Below are 17,272 nucleotides of genomic sequence, written 5' to 3'. Positions count from 1 at the left end.
TTATGCTCCTGAAAGATAGTCTAAGAAAAATATCAGGCAAAAGTAAACTTCAGTAAAGTTCTTTTTTTTTTTTTAAGATTTTATTTATTTGAGAGAGATGGTGAAAGAGAGAGCATAAGCAGGGGGGAGTGGCAGAGGGAGGGGAGAAGCCAGCTCCCTGCTGAGCCTGATTTGGGGCTCCATCCCAGGACCCTCAGATCATGACCTGAGCCAAAGGCAGATGCTTAACCAACTGAGCCACCCAGGGTCCCTTTAATGAAGCTTAATAGAGTATTAGATCCTATTTAATAATTAGAATAGTACATGTATTTTCCTTTGACTGTTTTGCTAAGTCATCCCTGTTGATGCTCATGGCTGTGGTGGTTTTCAGTATAGCTCGATTGAAGGTGGTTTTCTCTTACTGTGTATCTGTCCATTATATGAGGACACTGCAGTGTGTGTCTCTTCTGCTGTGCTAGCACCTAGACTGTCACAAAGTGATGAACATTTTTTTTAAAGATTTTATGGATTTGAAAGAGAGAGTGAGCATGAGCAGGAGGGGAGGAGCAAAGGGAGGAGGGAGAAGCAGGCTCCCTACTGAGCAGGGAGCCCAGCAAAGGGCTCTATCTGACCTGGGAACCCAGAGGATCATGACGTGAGCTGAAGGCCGACACTTACCCAGCTGAGCCATCCAGATGCCCCTCAAAGAACATTCTTACATATCTCTCCTATTGCATATGTGTAGGATCTCTCGAGAATACATCCAGGAGTAGAACTGTTTGCATACGAAGTGTGTATCTTCACCTCCACCTGGTCCTAACTAACTCTTCTCATAGCAATCGATGCCTTGACAGCAGCAATGGGAAGGCTCTACATTTGGTATTCTCAGACTTGAAGATTTTGGAAAATCTCCAGGGCATAAAATGAAAAGGCAAAACTAAAGAATTTGAGAAATAATAATGCAAAGAATACAATCCACCATAATCCCACCATTTTAATGTATTTCAGTTACTTTTTTAGAGCCATGTATATGTTGTGAAAGACAACATTTGTCATTTGTGTATTTGACCTCAGTGTTGTGTAATTTGCATTTCCATGAGATTCATTTGTTTACTCCTGGCTTTGCTTACCCTTTGATTTTCTTTTATAAAGTCCCTGTTCAAATCTTTTGCTTGTTTTAAAAAATGGGATTGTTCGAGACTTTTTTGGTTAACAGGACGCCCTTATAAATTCAGGAGGCCAATCCTTTGGTTATAACTTTCAAATATTTTCTCAGTCTGTTTATCTTTCTGATCCTAATGAAATGTTTCAGTTTTTTTCTGTATTGTTGGTATTTTTATGTCTTGCTGAAGAAATTCGTCTCCATCTTGGAGTCATGATTATCTTCTTTTGTACTGTGTTCTAAAATATGTACAGTTTTATGTTCTATAGGATAAGGTAAATAACATGGTTATTATTATTTTTTTAATTCCTTGAAAACTCATTTTTCTCTGTTGATTGCCGTACCAGTTCTGTCATCTATCTATAAATGCCCATTTTACCTGAGTCTGTTTCTGGGCTCTTCATTGTTACATTGGTCCATCTCTCTGTACATCAGTAACATATTGCCTTAACTACAACAAATTTTAAAATTCTCGATGTCTGGTAAAACAAGTCTTTATACCTTTTTCTCCAAGATTTGAGCTGTCATCTATCCTTTGCATATTTGTACAACGTTTGGAATTAATGCAACTTTCTTTCTTTTTTTTTTTTTTTTTAAGATTTTATATATTTATTTGAGAGAGACTGACTGAGAAAGAGCACAAGCCAGTGGGGAGAGGCAGAGGAGAAGCAGATGCTTAACCAACTGCACCTCCCAGGCACCCCAGTGCAAGTTTCAACTAAACAAAATATTCCGTCACACTTCTGTATTACTGTCATGGATATTTAGCTCATGTTCTCAACTTTCTAGTCATATATATATATATATATATCCATCCACCTGGATGGCTCAATAGGTTAAGTATCTGCCTTCAGCTCAGGTCATGATCTCAGTATCCTGGGATCAAGGCGCACATCAGGCTCTCTGCTCAGCAGGGAACCTGTTTCTCCCTATTTCTTTCAAATAAATAAATAAAATCTTAAAAACCTGTAGATATCCTTCTAAATGCTACTTTAGCTGTATGTTCATTTATCTATGCTCTGTGACAAGTGTCTGACCATCAATCTACCCATCTAAAAACAGCGTTCTTCTATTATGACCCAGTACCTATGGGTCTAGAGTCGGCCCACGGCTTAGCTGGGTCCTTGTTCAGAGGCTCACAAGGCTTCATCAGGTAGGTTCTCAGCTGGAGCTTGGGGCCCTTTTCCACACTCATCGGGTTGTTGACAAAATCCAATTCCTTGCAGCCCTCCGCCACTAGAGGCTGCCTCTCCAAATAAGTAGATCATGTCTTGACTGCTGCTTCCAAACCATCAGGAGAGACTCTGCTTGGAGTCTCTTTCAGATAGGCCAGCCAGGGTTCACCTGATTAGGTCACAACCACCCATGATCTTCCTTTTGACTAACTCAACACCAGCAGAATAGGAACAGTAATTGCATCTCCAGAATCTTTTCACCTTTGCCATATCTGTTGGTAAGAAGCAAGTTAATAGGTTCTGCCCTCACGAGGGGATGGTTATGGGGATGAGGAGGGAATGCAGAGGCCACCTAGAAATTCTGCCTTTCATAAACTCCATTCCTACATGTCTAGGTATCTGTTTTAGTTACTTATTTCAAAGAATTTTCTGATTTCATCATTACTTGTAACTTGACCCACAGATATTATTTGGAAGTATAGTTCTTAATTTCCAGAGATAGCTATCTAAGCTGTAATTGCAATGTTATTGGAGAACATATTCTCTGTGTGAGAATTCTTTGACACTTGTTGACGATTGCCTTATGACTCCATTTACTTCCCTCTTAATTTATATGTTGTCGGGCAGCCTGGGTGGCTCAGCGGTTTAGTGCCGCCTTTGGCCCAGGGCGTGATCCTGGAGACCCGGAATCGAGTCCCATGTCGGGCTCCCTGCATGGAGCCTACTTCTCCCTCTGCCTGTGTCTCTGCCTCTGTGTGTGTGTGTGTGTCTCTCATGAATTAATAAATAAAATCTTAAAAAAAATTTATATGTTGTCATATATTCTGTATCTTTAAATATAAGTCATTACTATTGTATAGTCAGCATTCATTTAGGTTTCCCCATATATTTGCCATCTTTTTTGCTCTCTGTTCCTTGGCTGTGTCTTTGAGCTACTGTCTGGAATAATTTAGTGCAGTTCAGCTGGTGGCAGATTCACTTCAAAATTTTTTTTTAATGTCTATATTTTACCTTCATTCTTAACAGGAAATTTTTTCTGAGCCTAAAATTCTCTTTGGGTGAAGATCTTGAAGATCTCTTCCCATTGTCTTCTGGCTTCTGTATCGTTGCTATGAAGAAACCAACTATTAGTCTCTTGTTCATTGAAACTAATGGAATCTTTTTCCTCTGGCTGTTTTCTTTATATTACTTCTCTGCAGTTTTATTATGCTGTGTCTAAGTGATGATTTCATTTTATTTTTCCACTTGGGTTTTGTTTGGCATCTCGGATATGAATCAAATGTGCAACACCTGTACTTGGATTCTCCACCTCAATGTTAGGTGACTCAAGGAGTTCCAGGTGATCCCCTAATGACACATACCCTTTTATCAACGAGTGACTCATTTATTCATTCAAAAACTATTCAGTGCCAAGTATGTTCTATGCTTTTTCCCTAGAAATAGGGATTCACAGATAAACAAGAGCTTCCTGTTTTCTTCCAGGAGACAGACAAATCAGTTTTCATATGAGAGGTTTTTGACCTGGGGTAATTTACCCTTCAAATGACTGACAAGATTTTACATACACCTTCAGTCTTCTGGAGAGTTTGTGGTTTACATCACATTCTGGAAGGAGTCCGTGACTCAAGTACATTTAAAAAATCACTGCTCTATGTGATATTAGAGTAATTTTAGCTTTCTCATATAATAAAAAGATTTAAATTCTACGCCCAATTTGTTATTTATCTTGCATTGTGGGAATTGGAGGGCTGAGTGTTGATTAGCTTTACATGAAATTTCTACCATTCAATAGATGTTTGACTAAATGTCTACTGTGTGCAATGGGGGTCCTGACATAAATATGATCATTTCTATCCTCAAGGCATCTGGGCACAGACTCTAAAAGTTATCTTACCTGAAAGTAGTAGTTCTCAAACACTTATAAGAATCAACTAGTCTACTTGTAAAATACTGATTTTCCGCAGGTTCCTTCCTGAGGAAAGTCCCTGAGACTTTGATACAGTAGTTCTAGAATGAATCATAGAAATCTCCCCAAGGATTCTGATGAAGTGTTGTTATACTACATTCTGAGAATAGTAAACTCTTTTGTAATACTATGTGCCTACTGTTCTTTTTTTTTTTTAAGATTTATTTATTCATGAGAGACACAGAGAGGCAGAGACACAGGCAGAGGGAGAAGCAGGCTTCCTGTGGAGAGCCCAGTGTGGGACTTGATCCCAGAATCCCAGGATCAAGACCTGAGTCAAAGGCATTCAACCACTGAGCCACCCAGGTGCCGTGTGCCTGCTGTTCTAGGTTCTACATTCATGCTATATAATTTATTTTCTCCTCCGAACAGTGCTTGACCACCATTGTACCAATTGAGAAACCGAAACACAGAACAGTTAAGTTGGTTTGCAGATAGTCACGGAATTAGCACTAGAACCAGGGTTGGAGGTGCAGGTATCTACAGGGACAGGCTTGTGTCTCCTTGTGTATATGTAGCTTCTCAGTCATGCAGAGATATGTGAAGAGCTTATCCTGACCCTCAGTGGCTCTCATTTCCAGGATCTGTTAAATGTCTGGCTAGTCCACTGGTCTACTGCTCACTTCAAATGAGTCCATGACTCCATGTTGACAGAGATATTTATTTATTTATTTATTTATTCCTCCCAACTTTGCAATTTTTATTACCAGTACCATTAGGAATGGACTTTTATTTTGCCGTCCATGGCAAGTCAAGTTAGCTCTCTCCAGCATTGGAGCTCCTGGCTTTCAGTGTCAGCCTCAGTCTGGTAGCAATGTGGCACCAATGGGGAGTCTGCAGGGGTTGATCAAAATACCTAGGCTCCCACTATTCCTGCCCAAAATTCTCAGGATTTATTTTATAAAATGAATAAGTGATCCTCAATTTGTTGTTTGCCTTTGGTTATTTTCCAGAGTCCTCGGATGATTGTTTTGACCATTTTTTCCGGTTTACTTTTTTTTTGATGGTGCAGGCAGTGGGGCGGTGAGAGTTGACATCTTCACTCCATCATGACTAAAATCCCACCTATCCATTTTGTCAGGTCTGGGATTTGATTTTACCGCATTTACCATCTAATAAATTAGCCTGTTACTGTTTCATGGATGCTGGCAGAAAACACAAGACTCCCAGAACAGAAACAAAGGACTTGGTTACCCATGGCACAGCAAAGAGCACTACTGTCAGTGTATTTGCAGTGGTTCTTGTTCACAAGTCCTGTGGGGGTGACATGAAGAGGTGTAGGTGGATGCTCCATATGCACTGTGTGGGTGTCATATCTGAGGAACACAGAGCTTGAGGAACCCACCACTTGAGGAACCCACCACTTTTATAGCAAGCAGTAAGCAAATCTGTTCTTTGTCCTGGAGGTAGGCATCACCTCATATCACAAGATTGCTCACTATAAACAGCAGCCTGGGGCAGCCCCGGTGGCTCAGCATTTTAGCTATGCCTTCCGCCCAGGGTGTGATCCTGGAGATCCGGGATTAAGTCCCACGTTGGGTTCCCAGCATGGATCCTCTGCCTGTGTCTCTGCCTCTGTCTCAATCTGTGTCATGAATAAATAAATAAAATCTTTAAAAACAACAACAACAACAACAACAACAAAACAGCAGCCTGGGAAATGGTTCAGGTAAAGAGCAGTCATGGTCTTGCATTCTTGATGTACCCAGTGTTGGGGCCAGGCGGGAAGGGAAACTCCTCAAGGTGGCGGATACGCCAAAATGGCTGAGGTTCCTGTCACCACCTCCACTTGGGACGCCAATGGACCAATGACCTGCTGACAGCTTGAGCAGACCCTTACACCTCTCCTTTGGACTTCCCCAACCGAACCCAATGCCCTTCAAACCCCAGAGGAGGAAGTCACCTTTGACTGGTCGAATTGCAATCCTTCCTTTGCATATGAGCCAACCAATAGGAAACCGTTCTGCCTTACAACGTTATGTAAACCCCCTACCACCTTGTCTTGGCGCGACTTCCCCGACTCACTCTCTTTCCCCCGTGAGTCGTGGAACCTCGCCCGAGGGTGCCTGCAATAAAATCTGTTCTTGGACCCTCGCTTGCCTTGGCGGTCTCATTTCCATCTAGTTACTAAAAAACTTAACACCCAGCAAGACGTGGAGGAACACAAGAGACACATGACAGCTATCTCTCCCAGTTCATTTTACCTGGTTGATTGGAATAAAATTTTTTTTTAATTTTTTTTTTTGGAATAAAATTTTTAATGTCTTTCATCTTTTAAATTTCTTATGATCTTTAGCAATATTTCCTTTTTCCTTCTAGTATTATTTGTGCCTTTCTGCTCTTTTTTCCTGAGTACTTTTTACCAGTAGCTTATTGATTTTATTAGTCTTTTCAAAGAACCATCTTTTGCTCTTGTTGATCCTCGGGTACTTTTATCTGCTTCTTTGATTTCTGGTCTTATTTTCATTATTTCCATTTTTTTTTCTTTATTTTGATTTCATTTCCGGTCCCTCCCCCCCCCCCCCCAACTTCTTCATATAGATGTTTAGATAGTTGATTCTCTGGGTTTGTTTTTCTAATATGTACTTTTAAGACTAGAAATTCCCCTTTAGTTATATTTTTTAGTTATGTCCCACAAGGTTTGATATATAGTATTTTAAGTAACATCCAGACCAAAATATTTTATGATTTTTTTGACCCATCAGTTATTTTGAAATGTTTAATTTTAAACACAGGGATTTTTCTAGTTATCTTTTTGTTTTTCACACTAATACCTAGGTGGTCAGAGAACATAATTCTGTATTTCACTCTTTTTTGTTTTGATTTTTCTTTGTTGAGATGTGCCCTATGGCCAGAAATATTCTAATATTTTGTTAATATTTAACAAATATTAACAATTTTGTCTAATTTTGTTAATGTCTGATTTTGTTAATGTTCCCTGTGTATTTGAATACGCGTTCTGAAATTGTATTGGATGCTATAATTTATTTTATTTTTTTAAAGATTTTATTTATTTATTCATGATAGTCACAGAGAGAGAGAGAGGCAGAGACATAGGCAGAGGGAGAGGGAGAGGGAGAAGCAGGCTCCATGCAGGGAGCCCAACGTGGGATTCGATCCCGGGTCTCCAGGATCCTGCCCTGGGCCAAAGGCAGGTGCTAAACCGCTGCGCCACCCAGGGATCCCCGGATGCTATAATTTAAAGGTAGGTCAATCAGGTCAAGTTCATTAATCATGTTCAAGTCATTTCTACTTTCACTGAGTTATGTGTGCATGTGCTGAGCATATGTTAGATATCCAGAGAAATGGTAGAGAAAGCTAAAGAAGTCAGAGGTTCAAGACCTTGAAAACAGCAGCATTTAATGCCAAGCATTTCAACGGTGTGAAGCCACAGGAAAAACATTTTACATGTCACAGAAACCATCTCTTCTCTCATTTAATTAGCACTCTCCCCACTTTGCTTATTTCATTCATTCATCATTACCAATGAATGGATCTTAAGTTGCCTTACTTGTTCTTATGTCTGTCTTGGACTAGACTGCAAAATCTCCATGAGGACTGGAACCACATGTGTTTTCTTGACACTATATCCCTCCTGCTGAGCACACAGATGATACCAAATATTTGTGGCATAAATGATCGGTGCATTTTCCTGAAATGTATACTTGATAATTTGGGAAGAAAATTAAAGTACTTAAACTCATAACCAATTTAACATATTTTCTTCGCACACCATGTGAATATGAAGAACAATGCAAAATTTGGATCAATTTATTTTTTTTCAAAGATTTTATTTATTCATGATAGACTTAGAGGGAGAAAGAGGCAGAGGCACAGGCAGAGGGAGAAGCAGGCTCCATGGAGGGAGCCCGATGTGGGACTTGATCCCAGGACTCCAGGATCGCGCCCTGGGCCAAAGGCAGGCGCTAAACCGCTGAGCCATCCAGGGATCCCCTTGAATCAATTTAAAGTATAAAATGGAGCAATTCCAGTAAAATTTGCCCTTGACGTTGGTGACTCTGGGTTTATTTATGCATGCCACAGGCGTGGTGAATGGGGAAATGTTTATCGCACTTGTAATTAGCATTATTTCAGTGAATAAATGGAAAAGCACTGATTTGAAGCGTTGTCAGATGAAGTACAAGCAGAGGAAATTTTGGCAGGGAGTAGGGACTGCCTGGGAATTAAAAATATGGAGGTGGACAGAATTTCTGAACTGGGTTGGTAGGATAAAACTAGGATGGGGGGACTTGAGATTGATAGGGTAGAATTAGGTATTTGGTTTCATAAGGCTTTTTTTTAAAAAATATTTTATTTATTTATTCATGATAGACATATAGAGAGAGAGGTAGACACAGGCCGACGGAGAAGCAGGGATTCCGCCCCCCCCTCTTTTTTTTTTTAAGATTTTATTTATTTATTCATGAGAGGCACAGAGAGAGTGTGTGAAGCAGGCTCCTTGCAGGGAGCCGGACCTGGGACCGATCCCGCGTCCCCAGGATCACACCCTGAGCTGAAGGCGGCGCTAAACCGCTGGGCCGCCGGGGCTGCCCTTCGTAAGGCTTTTTATACTTTTTACTTGATTGCCTTTTTGCTCTTCCTTTTTATTCAGCGGAACTCCAGTCTTCTTGGGTTGGGCAGAAGGAGCCCTAGAGAGGAAACTGTCGGCGTGGCTTTCTCGCAGGGTTCGCTGCGCTGCGCATCCCTGCCCAGGGACGTGGCCCACGACCTCAGAGAAGGGCCCTGGCGGGAAGGAGCCAGGGGGAGCGGCAGGACCCGGGTTTGGCTAAGCCCGCGGTTTCTTCATTCAGGGTTTAGGCGCTCCAGTCGGGGACGGAGAAGCCGCGGCTGCAGCCCTCACCCCAGCACCCAAGTCTGCACCGAGCAAACACCCTGGCGGCGACCCCATCCACCGCCTCCAACCCAGGCGTCCGGGGACAGTGAAAGGCGCAGCAGCAGCAGCAGCAGCGCAGGGAGCGTGCCTCTGCCTCGGTGACAGTCCCCCTGCGCCACTGCCGGTCGTCGGCCCCTTCCGGGCCTCCCTCCCTTCTGCGCGGAGGCCTCGGAGGGTTCCTGGGGCCGGCGGCCGCGAGACCAGCCCAGCGCCTAACCGCAGAGGTCTGCGCGCGCAGGGGCGTGGGCGTGGGCACGTGGTGGGCGGGGCCTGAGCTCCGGGCCGGGGCCCTCCTCCCGGCGGCCCGCGGGCGGTGGGCGTGGGCACGTGGTGGGCGGGGCCTGAGCTCCGGGCCGGGGCCCTCCTCCCGGCGGCCCGCGGGCGGTGGGCGTGGGCACGTGGTGGGCGGGGCCTGAGCTCCGGGCCGGGGCCCTCCTCCCGGCGGCCCGCGGGCGGTGGGCGTGGGCACATGGTGGGCGGGGCCTGAGCTCCGGGCCGGGGCCCTCCTCCCGGCGGCCCGCGGGCGGTGGGCGTGGGCACGTGGTGGGCGGGGCCTGAGCTCCAGGCCGGGGCCCTCCTCCCGGCGGCCCGCGGGCGGTGGGCGTGGGCACGTGGTGGGCGGGGCCTGAGCTCCGGGCCGGGGCCCTCCTCCCGGCGGCCCGCGGGCGGTGGGCGTGGGCACGCGAGGGGCGGGGCTGCGGCGCCCGGCACAGTCTCGGGGAAGGCGCTGCCCGCGAGGTGTCCCGAGGGGAGAGGAAGACGCGGGAGCCGCGGGGCTGGGCGCGGGCCTGGGCGCGGGCCTCCGCGGTGCAGGCGAGTAAGCGGGCTCCCGGGCGGGAGCGGCGGCGGGAGCGGCGGCGGGGCTTGCGGCGGGCTTGAGGCCGGCGGACCCTCTCCCTCTTCAGGGAGAGTCCGGGCAGCCTTCTGCTTTGCTCGTAGGTTTCCCTTTGACCAGAAAACCTGTTTCTGGGGAAAAACCACCTCCGAACGTAAGCAAGTGGCCGAGAGGTTCTGCGTGAAGCGTCTGCGGGACCCTGGGAGCCAGGGCTGAAACTTTCGGTTTTGGTTTTTGTCTTTGGCATCTTGGCCAAAAGCTGATTTGGTTAAAAGCAAATTTGGGGCCGGCCGCTGTGAGCTGGGTTTTAGGCAGTCAACTAAAAAAATAAAAAATAATCTTTAAAGATATGGTGCATTTTAAGACTTGCAATAGTGTGTTGATTATAAGTGGCGTTCAGGAACTCCGTATTCAGTCTCCTTTATCTCAGAAAAAGTAGATGAAAACTCCGTCATCTCCTTCCGAAGCGCAGTACATGTCACCTGCCCACCCCTGTGGATCTGGGAACAAATGGTGTCTGGGCCGCGGGGTCCTTGGCACCTTGTCTGTTGTCGTTTGCTCCTCCCGGTGTTCTTGTTTATTGAACTGACACCTGCTAATACATCTCTTGTCTGACACCCCCCGGGCCAGACAGCCCCTCCTAGGTCCCACCCATTTCTTTGCTCACTTCTCTTTAAGAACAAAACACAAATCAGGTCTTTAAATGAAAGCCTTGCTTCCAAGTTTGTAGTTCCCGCCTTCCCCTCATCCTCCGTCCTCTGCCTCCGGCTGTCTTCGTCCCCCCCAAGGCCCTCGTGGAAGTCTGGGGTCAGGGCAGGTTTTCTTCTAACAGGCCACAGGTGGCTGCTCCCTCATCTTCCACATTTTTTTCTTCTGTTGGCTTCCAGGCCACCACCTTCTCTCTCATTTCCTTCCATCTCCCTGGCTCCTCCTTCTGTGTCTCCGGGTTTCTGTTTCTTTTCTCAGCCGCTGAATGTTGGAGTGCCACAGCACGCAGTTCTTGGACATACTGTCTTTCTAGCCGGACTCTCTCCCAAGGCAGCTTCCATCCCAAGCCCCGTTCCATGGCTGTAAATATGACATCTCTAAGCTGGTGACTTCCAAATGTTTAGCTTTACTTCTGTCCTGAGTTCCAGATGCACGTTTCCAGCTGTTTGCTCAGCATCTCCACTTAAAGGTCTGATGGGCATTTCAGTTTAGTATGTCCAGTGATACCACACCCACCCGGTCCTCCCTTCTGCTTTTTCCTCACTGACCTTATCTTATCACAGTAGAGGTTACCGGCATTGGCATCATTTTAGCTCAGACCAGACATCCAAGCATCCAGCCAATTCTGTTAACTCTTGAAACTCCTTTCAATCCTTGAAAAGATCTCTCAAATCTGACCACCTCTCAACCCCTCTCTAACAACTCTGGTTCCCTCTTACCTAGATGACTGTAAGTCTCTGATTAGGCCTTCCTGCTTCTGTCCTTGTTCCTCTGTGCTCTCTCTCCAAACAGCAGTGATTTTTTTTTTTTTTAAGAAATATAATCAGAACTTTCACTTCCTTTCGAAACTTTCTGACAGCTTCTCATCAGAATCATAAAAACCAAACTCTTAGGATGGCTTCAAAGCCCTTTGTGATCTAACCTCCAAGAACTTCTCTGAACTCTCTCACCTTCCCCCTTGCTTACTCCACTAGCACCAATGATCCCTGCTGTTGTTGTTGTTCTTCTCCTCCTCCTCCTCCTCTTTCTTCTTCTTCTTCTTCTTCTTCTTCTTCTTCTTCTTCTTCTTTCTTCTTTCTTCTTTCTTCTTTCTTCTTTCTTCTTCTTTCTTCTTCTTTCTTCTTCTTCTTTTTTTTTTTTTTTTTTTTTTTTGACTGCAGTGGGCCTAGGCTGGACCATCACAGGCTTACACCTTCACTCTCCTCACTTCCCTATTGAAATACCATCTCAGGGGTTCCTGCCTTTTTTGAGGTTTTAACAGCCCCTTGCTACTACTGCCCTTTGGTGCAGGTTGCTGTTAGGTACTGAATATTATTCTCTAGTATTCCACAAAGCCTATGGCACCTGTAAATCATTGTTGGTGTTTAGGGTTCTCCAATATTAAAAATGCGCAACCGTCTTTGTCTTGAGCCTCATTTTGATAAGACATATAGTTTGCTTTTACATTCAGCATTTTGATAAAATATTCTTCCTGATTTGGAGAAGATTTACCCTTTAAATATAGAAAATGAAAGAAAAACCGCCATTTTACCCAAAAGAGTGTGCAGTAAATTTTTTTCCTCTTTTTTTTTCAATTCCATTGTTTCATTAGGAAACCATAGTCTCTCACTTGGAGATTGTTCCTGAATGGCACCAAGAATAGGTAGTTTTAATGGGAAGAAGAATGAAGGCGCTTGTTCAGGGAATGTTATTCAAGTTTGAGTTGTGTGGTGACTAAGTTGCTAGCAGAATAGCAAGATTTTATAGCAAAATTCACTTCTCTTTTTAAAGTATGCAAGGATTAAAGTGAAAAACTATTTTTGTGAAAGGCTTTTGAGGGATAACAGATGTTTATAATGCTGCTTTTTCGCTTTTTTCTCAAGGAACTCATTCTTTGATGCTATTAGCATGTGTACTACCTTCCCTTCTTTTAAAAGAGAAGAAAAAAAATTTTTCTCATTTCAGAATTGAGATTTCAGGTGCTTGAATAAATATGTATGATAGAAAGTCGAATAAGCATTTAAAATGAGGGCATTTGAAATAAATTGGAGATAAGAGCAGGTCAGTTAAGGAGAAGCCGGGAGTGAAGTTAAGATCAGGACACCTGCCACGGGCCGCTGTATGGTGAGCCCACTCATTCACTCCTTACTCACCTCTTCCCAGCGGTGGAGTAAGGAGGCTCCACGGATGAAAAACCGGGTGCCTGTGAAGATCCGTCTGTGTATTTTGTGTATACCTCACAGAAGTCAAAGTTTTTGTGTTTGTTTCTCTTGTTATCTAAATGACCATACCTGTCTTAGGTACTAGGGAGGTACATAGTCTGCCTTCTAGTGCTTTACAATAAACTAGAAAGTTGGAGGAACCCTGTTTGCATTTAGAATTAGCAAACCTGGACGCTTGGGAAGTTTGTATATAGATTAAAACTCAGGAGATCAAACAGTTAATCATGGAGTTGGGCTAAAAGCCATCTGGGATGTGCAGATACGGCACATGAGGAATATACTGTCTGGGCATCAAGTTAACATGGATTCTATTTAAAATAAAAAAACCTGGAAAACTTCTTTTTATTTTTTACTTACTAAAAAACTTTTTTTTTCCAGGTTGCAGTATCATCATAGAAGAAGATATATAGAGAGAGATGCGTTTAGCTACATGTATATTCAAACATTCCCTGGACACGGATAACCAGTATTACCTTTTTGGTATACTTCTTCCCAATCTATTTTCTCTACAGCCAGTTTTACAAAGCTGAGATCATACTGTCTATGAGACCAGACTGTGCAGTCTACTTTTGTTCACTTATCACGGAAACATTTTCCCTGGTTCTCAAAGTATTTCTAAGAAACATTTTTAATGATTTAATAGGATCCACTTGTATGAACACTGTGGCATAGTTTATGTTGTCTTTCCCTAGGGTTTGGACATTTTGATTGTTTACCTCCAATAGGATTTTGGCTAGCCTATGATACTACATACATGTTCTCTAATAATAAGAAAATATAGTCCTGGGCGCCTGGGTGGCTTAGTTGGTTAAATATGTGCCTTTGGCTCAGGGTCCTGAGATCGAGCCCCACATTGGGCTCCCTGCTCAGCGGGCAGCCTGCTTCTCCCTCTGCCTGCTGCTCCCCCTGCTTCTTGTTCTCTCTCTCTCTCAAACAGATATTTTAAAATGTATATATAGTCTTATACTTCAGACTTCAGAATTGCAATAATATGTTCCCATAGATCCCGTGACAGGAAAGAGCTAAGCAAGCTTAAGGAACTGAAAAAAAAAAAAAAAAAGGCCATATGTAGGTTGCTGGAGGAGCAAAGGAAGAAAGACATGAAATGAGGTTGGAGCTGAAGCTTCTCATTTGCCATATTAAGAAATTTTGTGGGCAGTAACTAGACTTTCAGGGGTGATCACTTTGAAGTGAATTATAATGCAGTATACCTGATACCTTCATAATTAAAACTTTTTTTTTTTTATTCTAAGAGCAGTAAATGGGAGTAATGTGACCAGATGGTTGTATTCATAAAGATCATTGTTGCTGCTGGACTGAGGAAGGGTGAGACTGACCAGGAGAACACATACCAAGGCTAAGTGGGAAGCAGTGTAGTAGAAAGATGTTGATCCAGAGCGAAAGTGTGGTGGAGAGGGAAAGTAGAACTTGAAATGTATTTTGGAAGTTGGACAGACAGGACGTGGGGATAGCTCAGAAGTGAAAATGTAGGAGAGGAAGGGGAAGGTGTCAGGGATGCCTCCACTTCCTGGCTGTGGTCACTGGGCAAGTGATGGTGCCTCTGACCATAATGAAGTCTGGGGTATGGGTAGATGAGGTAGGAGGTACCTCCCAGGCCAGCAAAAAAAATCAGAATGCTAGGTGATACACAGTCTAAGAAATGCGAACGGGGTATTCTGGGCATCCAAAAAAGCAATAATTAACCTGGAGGAAAAAGGAGATGCTTTCTGCCAAATATGCTGCTTGGGCTGTGTCTTAACACGAATGTACCACATTTATATTCACGTCTTTTTCTTTCTTTTTTTTTTTTTAAGTAACATAATGGTTCAGTTAAAAAATCCAACAAAGTATGTTTGGATTGGCCAGATCCTATTCTGATTAAGTCAGTAATTTATGTGATAGTGATGATGATGATGAAGACCTCTCGGTTCAGTTGTCTCTCTAAACATAAAAGATTGTGTTAGTCTTATATTTGGAACACTGTCTCATTTATTTGGAAGGTATTTTTGACTGCTGTCCATGCTCTAGACCCTGGAAACAACAGTGGTGTGTAGGACAGATCTGGTTGTCATTCTGGTGGGGTTTACATTCTAGTGGGAAAAAGAAACTAAGCAGATAATCATACACATCGTTAATTGTAGTTGTGATTAGTGCTATGACACAAAGGTACAGGGTGTGAGGCTCCCATAACCCTGACCTTTGTAATAAAAACCCTGGTACCTAAAATGAAAAAATGCAGGCACTAGTTTACTTTGACTATAAATAGGTATCAGTGGGTGGTACATATTCTAAGAAATGTGAACGGGGGGATTTGACCATTAATCCTTTTATTTATGTCGGCCTTTGCCATCCTTATGGGTTCTGCGCAACCCCTAATGAAGAAAATAAATAAAAGACAGCCGATTGTCAATAATGTTATCTCAGTGTAAGATCAAGTGGCCTCAAATTCTACTTATTGTATCCCTGAAATTATTGAATACCCTAGTGAGATTCAAAAATATTTCCCATGTAAAGAAGTCAAAGAAAAGTCCACGTGTTCCTCTTCCAGCTGGCATAGGTCTGTTCTTTTGCATCCTCACAACCTGATGGAGCTTGACACTCCCGTGCTATATGTAGTTGAGGGAATTTGCTGTAGTTCAGCTAACTCATCCTGGAAAGAGCCAGACAGTAAATATTGTAGGCTCTTATGGGCCATACAGTTTCTGTTGGAACTACTTACCTCTGCTTCTCTAGCATGAGATTAGCCATAGACAACACATCAGTGAATATGCATGGCTTTCTTCCAATAAAACTTTATTTACAAAAACAGGTGGCAGGTCCTGTTTCGCTGCAGATCTCTCCTGTAGTGCCTTGTGAATTTGGACAGCCAAGTATCTGTTGCAGTTGAGTTGAATAGAACAGAATCTGCTCTGGCTAGTTGAAGCAGAAGGATATGCATTCAAGGATATTACAGGATTTGCAGTATCGTTAGAGAGTTGAAGAGCTAGACTCTAGGTTGAGTTTCTAGGAATACCTACTAGCACCACTTAGCAGAATTGGTCTAGTGGAGCTGGGCTTCTGCCATGAAAGCTCCTGCCAAATCAGCTAGCTGCCAGCTCCTGAGTCACACCATCTCTGCTGGAGCAGAGCCTCACGCTCTGCCTCTCTCCGTAGTTGACTCCGACATGTAAGTACATCTGATTGGCCGAACTTAAATTATACCTGGAGTCTGACCTTCAAGGGAGCCGAGGAAATTCAGCACTTGTGCTACAGGACATATAGGAAGGTCCACTAAGGAAGGTGGAGTGAATTTTGGATGAGCAAATCTGCAGTCTAGTATAAGAGGACGCCGTCTCCCAGTGGACGGCATCTACCCCTCGTAGAAACAGAAGGGTGCTCGCACTCTCCCCGGAAGTCCTGTAGGTCACGACATCATCTGCAGTGACCATCACAGATGTTATCCTGGGACTTCACATACTTGGGAATTAGGTGGCCTCTCCCTTTTCCTAGAGAAGTGGAGAATAGGAGAGACCAAGCTGCTCAGCAATCAAGAGCCTAACAGCTCAGCTCTAAGAAGCTCATGCCCACGTGTGCCATCCTCTCTCTACTAGGAAATTCCCTCCATTTCTGGGAAGTTGCCAAGTTTCTCTTTTTATGATCTCTCCCCCTGCCCCTGCGTTCTGTTGTAGCAACTGGCCTCCTCTCTCCTCCTCAGCTAGGCTGCTCCCCAACCTGCTGGAGACACTTGAAGACACCCCAGTCTACTTTGGTGATGCCACCATTCCTCTGTATTTGCTCCGTGGACCTGGAGGTGCTAATGAGCCCTGCCTGAGGCACTCTTCTCACGCTCCCAGGACCATTCTGGGTCTGATTTTCCTGCTGCTCCATTGCCACTCTTCCCTGTCCCGGATGGTGCCTCTCCCTCCAGATGCCCCTCTGACATCACTTCTGTCTTCAGCTCTCTGCTCTTCTCTCTCTCTGTGTTATTCTCAGGTGCTCAAGATTTGATCTCCTGAGCCCCTGACCTGCATGTGTGAGTGCTTCCTGACAGCTTCTCTTCTAGGTCATGGGACAAGCTCCCTGGTCGCAAACTAGATGAACAGGTCACACACACCTCCACTCCCATCCTGTTCACATCGGCGAACAGCAGTGCCACCCACCAGGGTACACCAGGCACTGGCTTGGGAGGCATACCTGATTCTTCTCTGTGAGCCCCCATGACTCCCTTTGGATGTATCTTTGGGTCCTCCTGTCACTTCTTTGGCACAGGGCTCTACTCCCTCCCCTGGGTTACTGCAAAGTGCCTCTCAGCTGGTGGTTCTCCCAGACTAGAGCCTGACACACCCTAGCCTGCCCTCCTGACCTGCAGCTAT

General features: G+C 44.3%; 1 protein-coding gene across 1 annotated transcript in view; it reads left to right on the top strand.

The window, feature by feature from the left end:
- LOC112659658 (uncharacterized) overlaps nucleotides 1-17,272 on the top strand; it is a 43,716-nt gene that overhangs the window by 12,438 nt on the left and 14,006 nt on the right. The window contains exons 4-6 of the mRNA XM_049091885.1: nucleotides 9,230-9,560; nucleotides 9,742-9,993; nucleotides 10,442-10,482. Coding sequence (XP_048947842.1) covers nucleotides 9,230-9,560; nucleotides 9,742-9,993; nucleotides 10,442-10,482 — 624 coding nt within the window. The remainder of the gene's footprint in view (nucleotides 1-9,229; nucleotides 9,561-9,741; nucleotides 9,994-10,441; nucleotides 10,483-17,272) is intronic.

This window comes from Canis lupus, chromosome 11 (genome assembly GCF_003254725.2).
Source record: "Canis lupus dingo isolate Sandy chromosome 11, ASM325472v2, whole genome shotgun sequence".
Lineage (NCBI taxonomy): Eukaryota > Metazoa > Chordata > Mammalia > Carnivora > Canidae > Canis > Canis lupus.
Note: the sequence above shows the minus strand (reverse complement) of the source record. Positions and strands in the feature narration are given on the sequence as shown.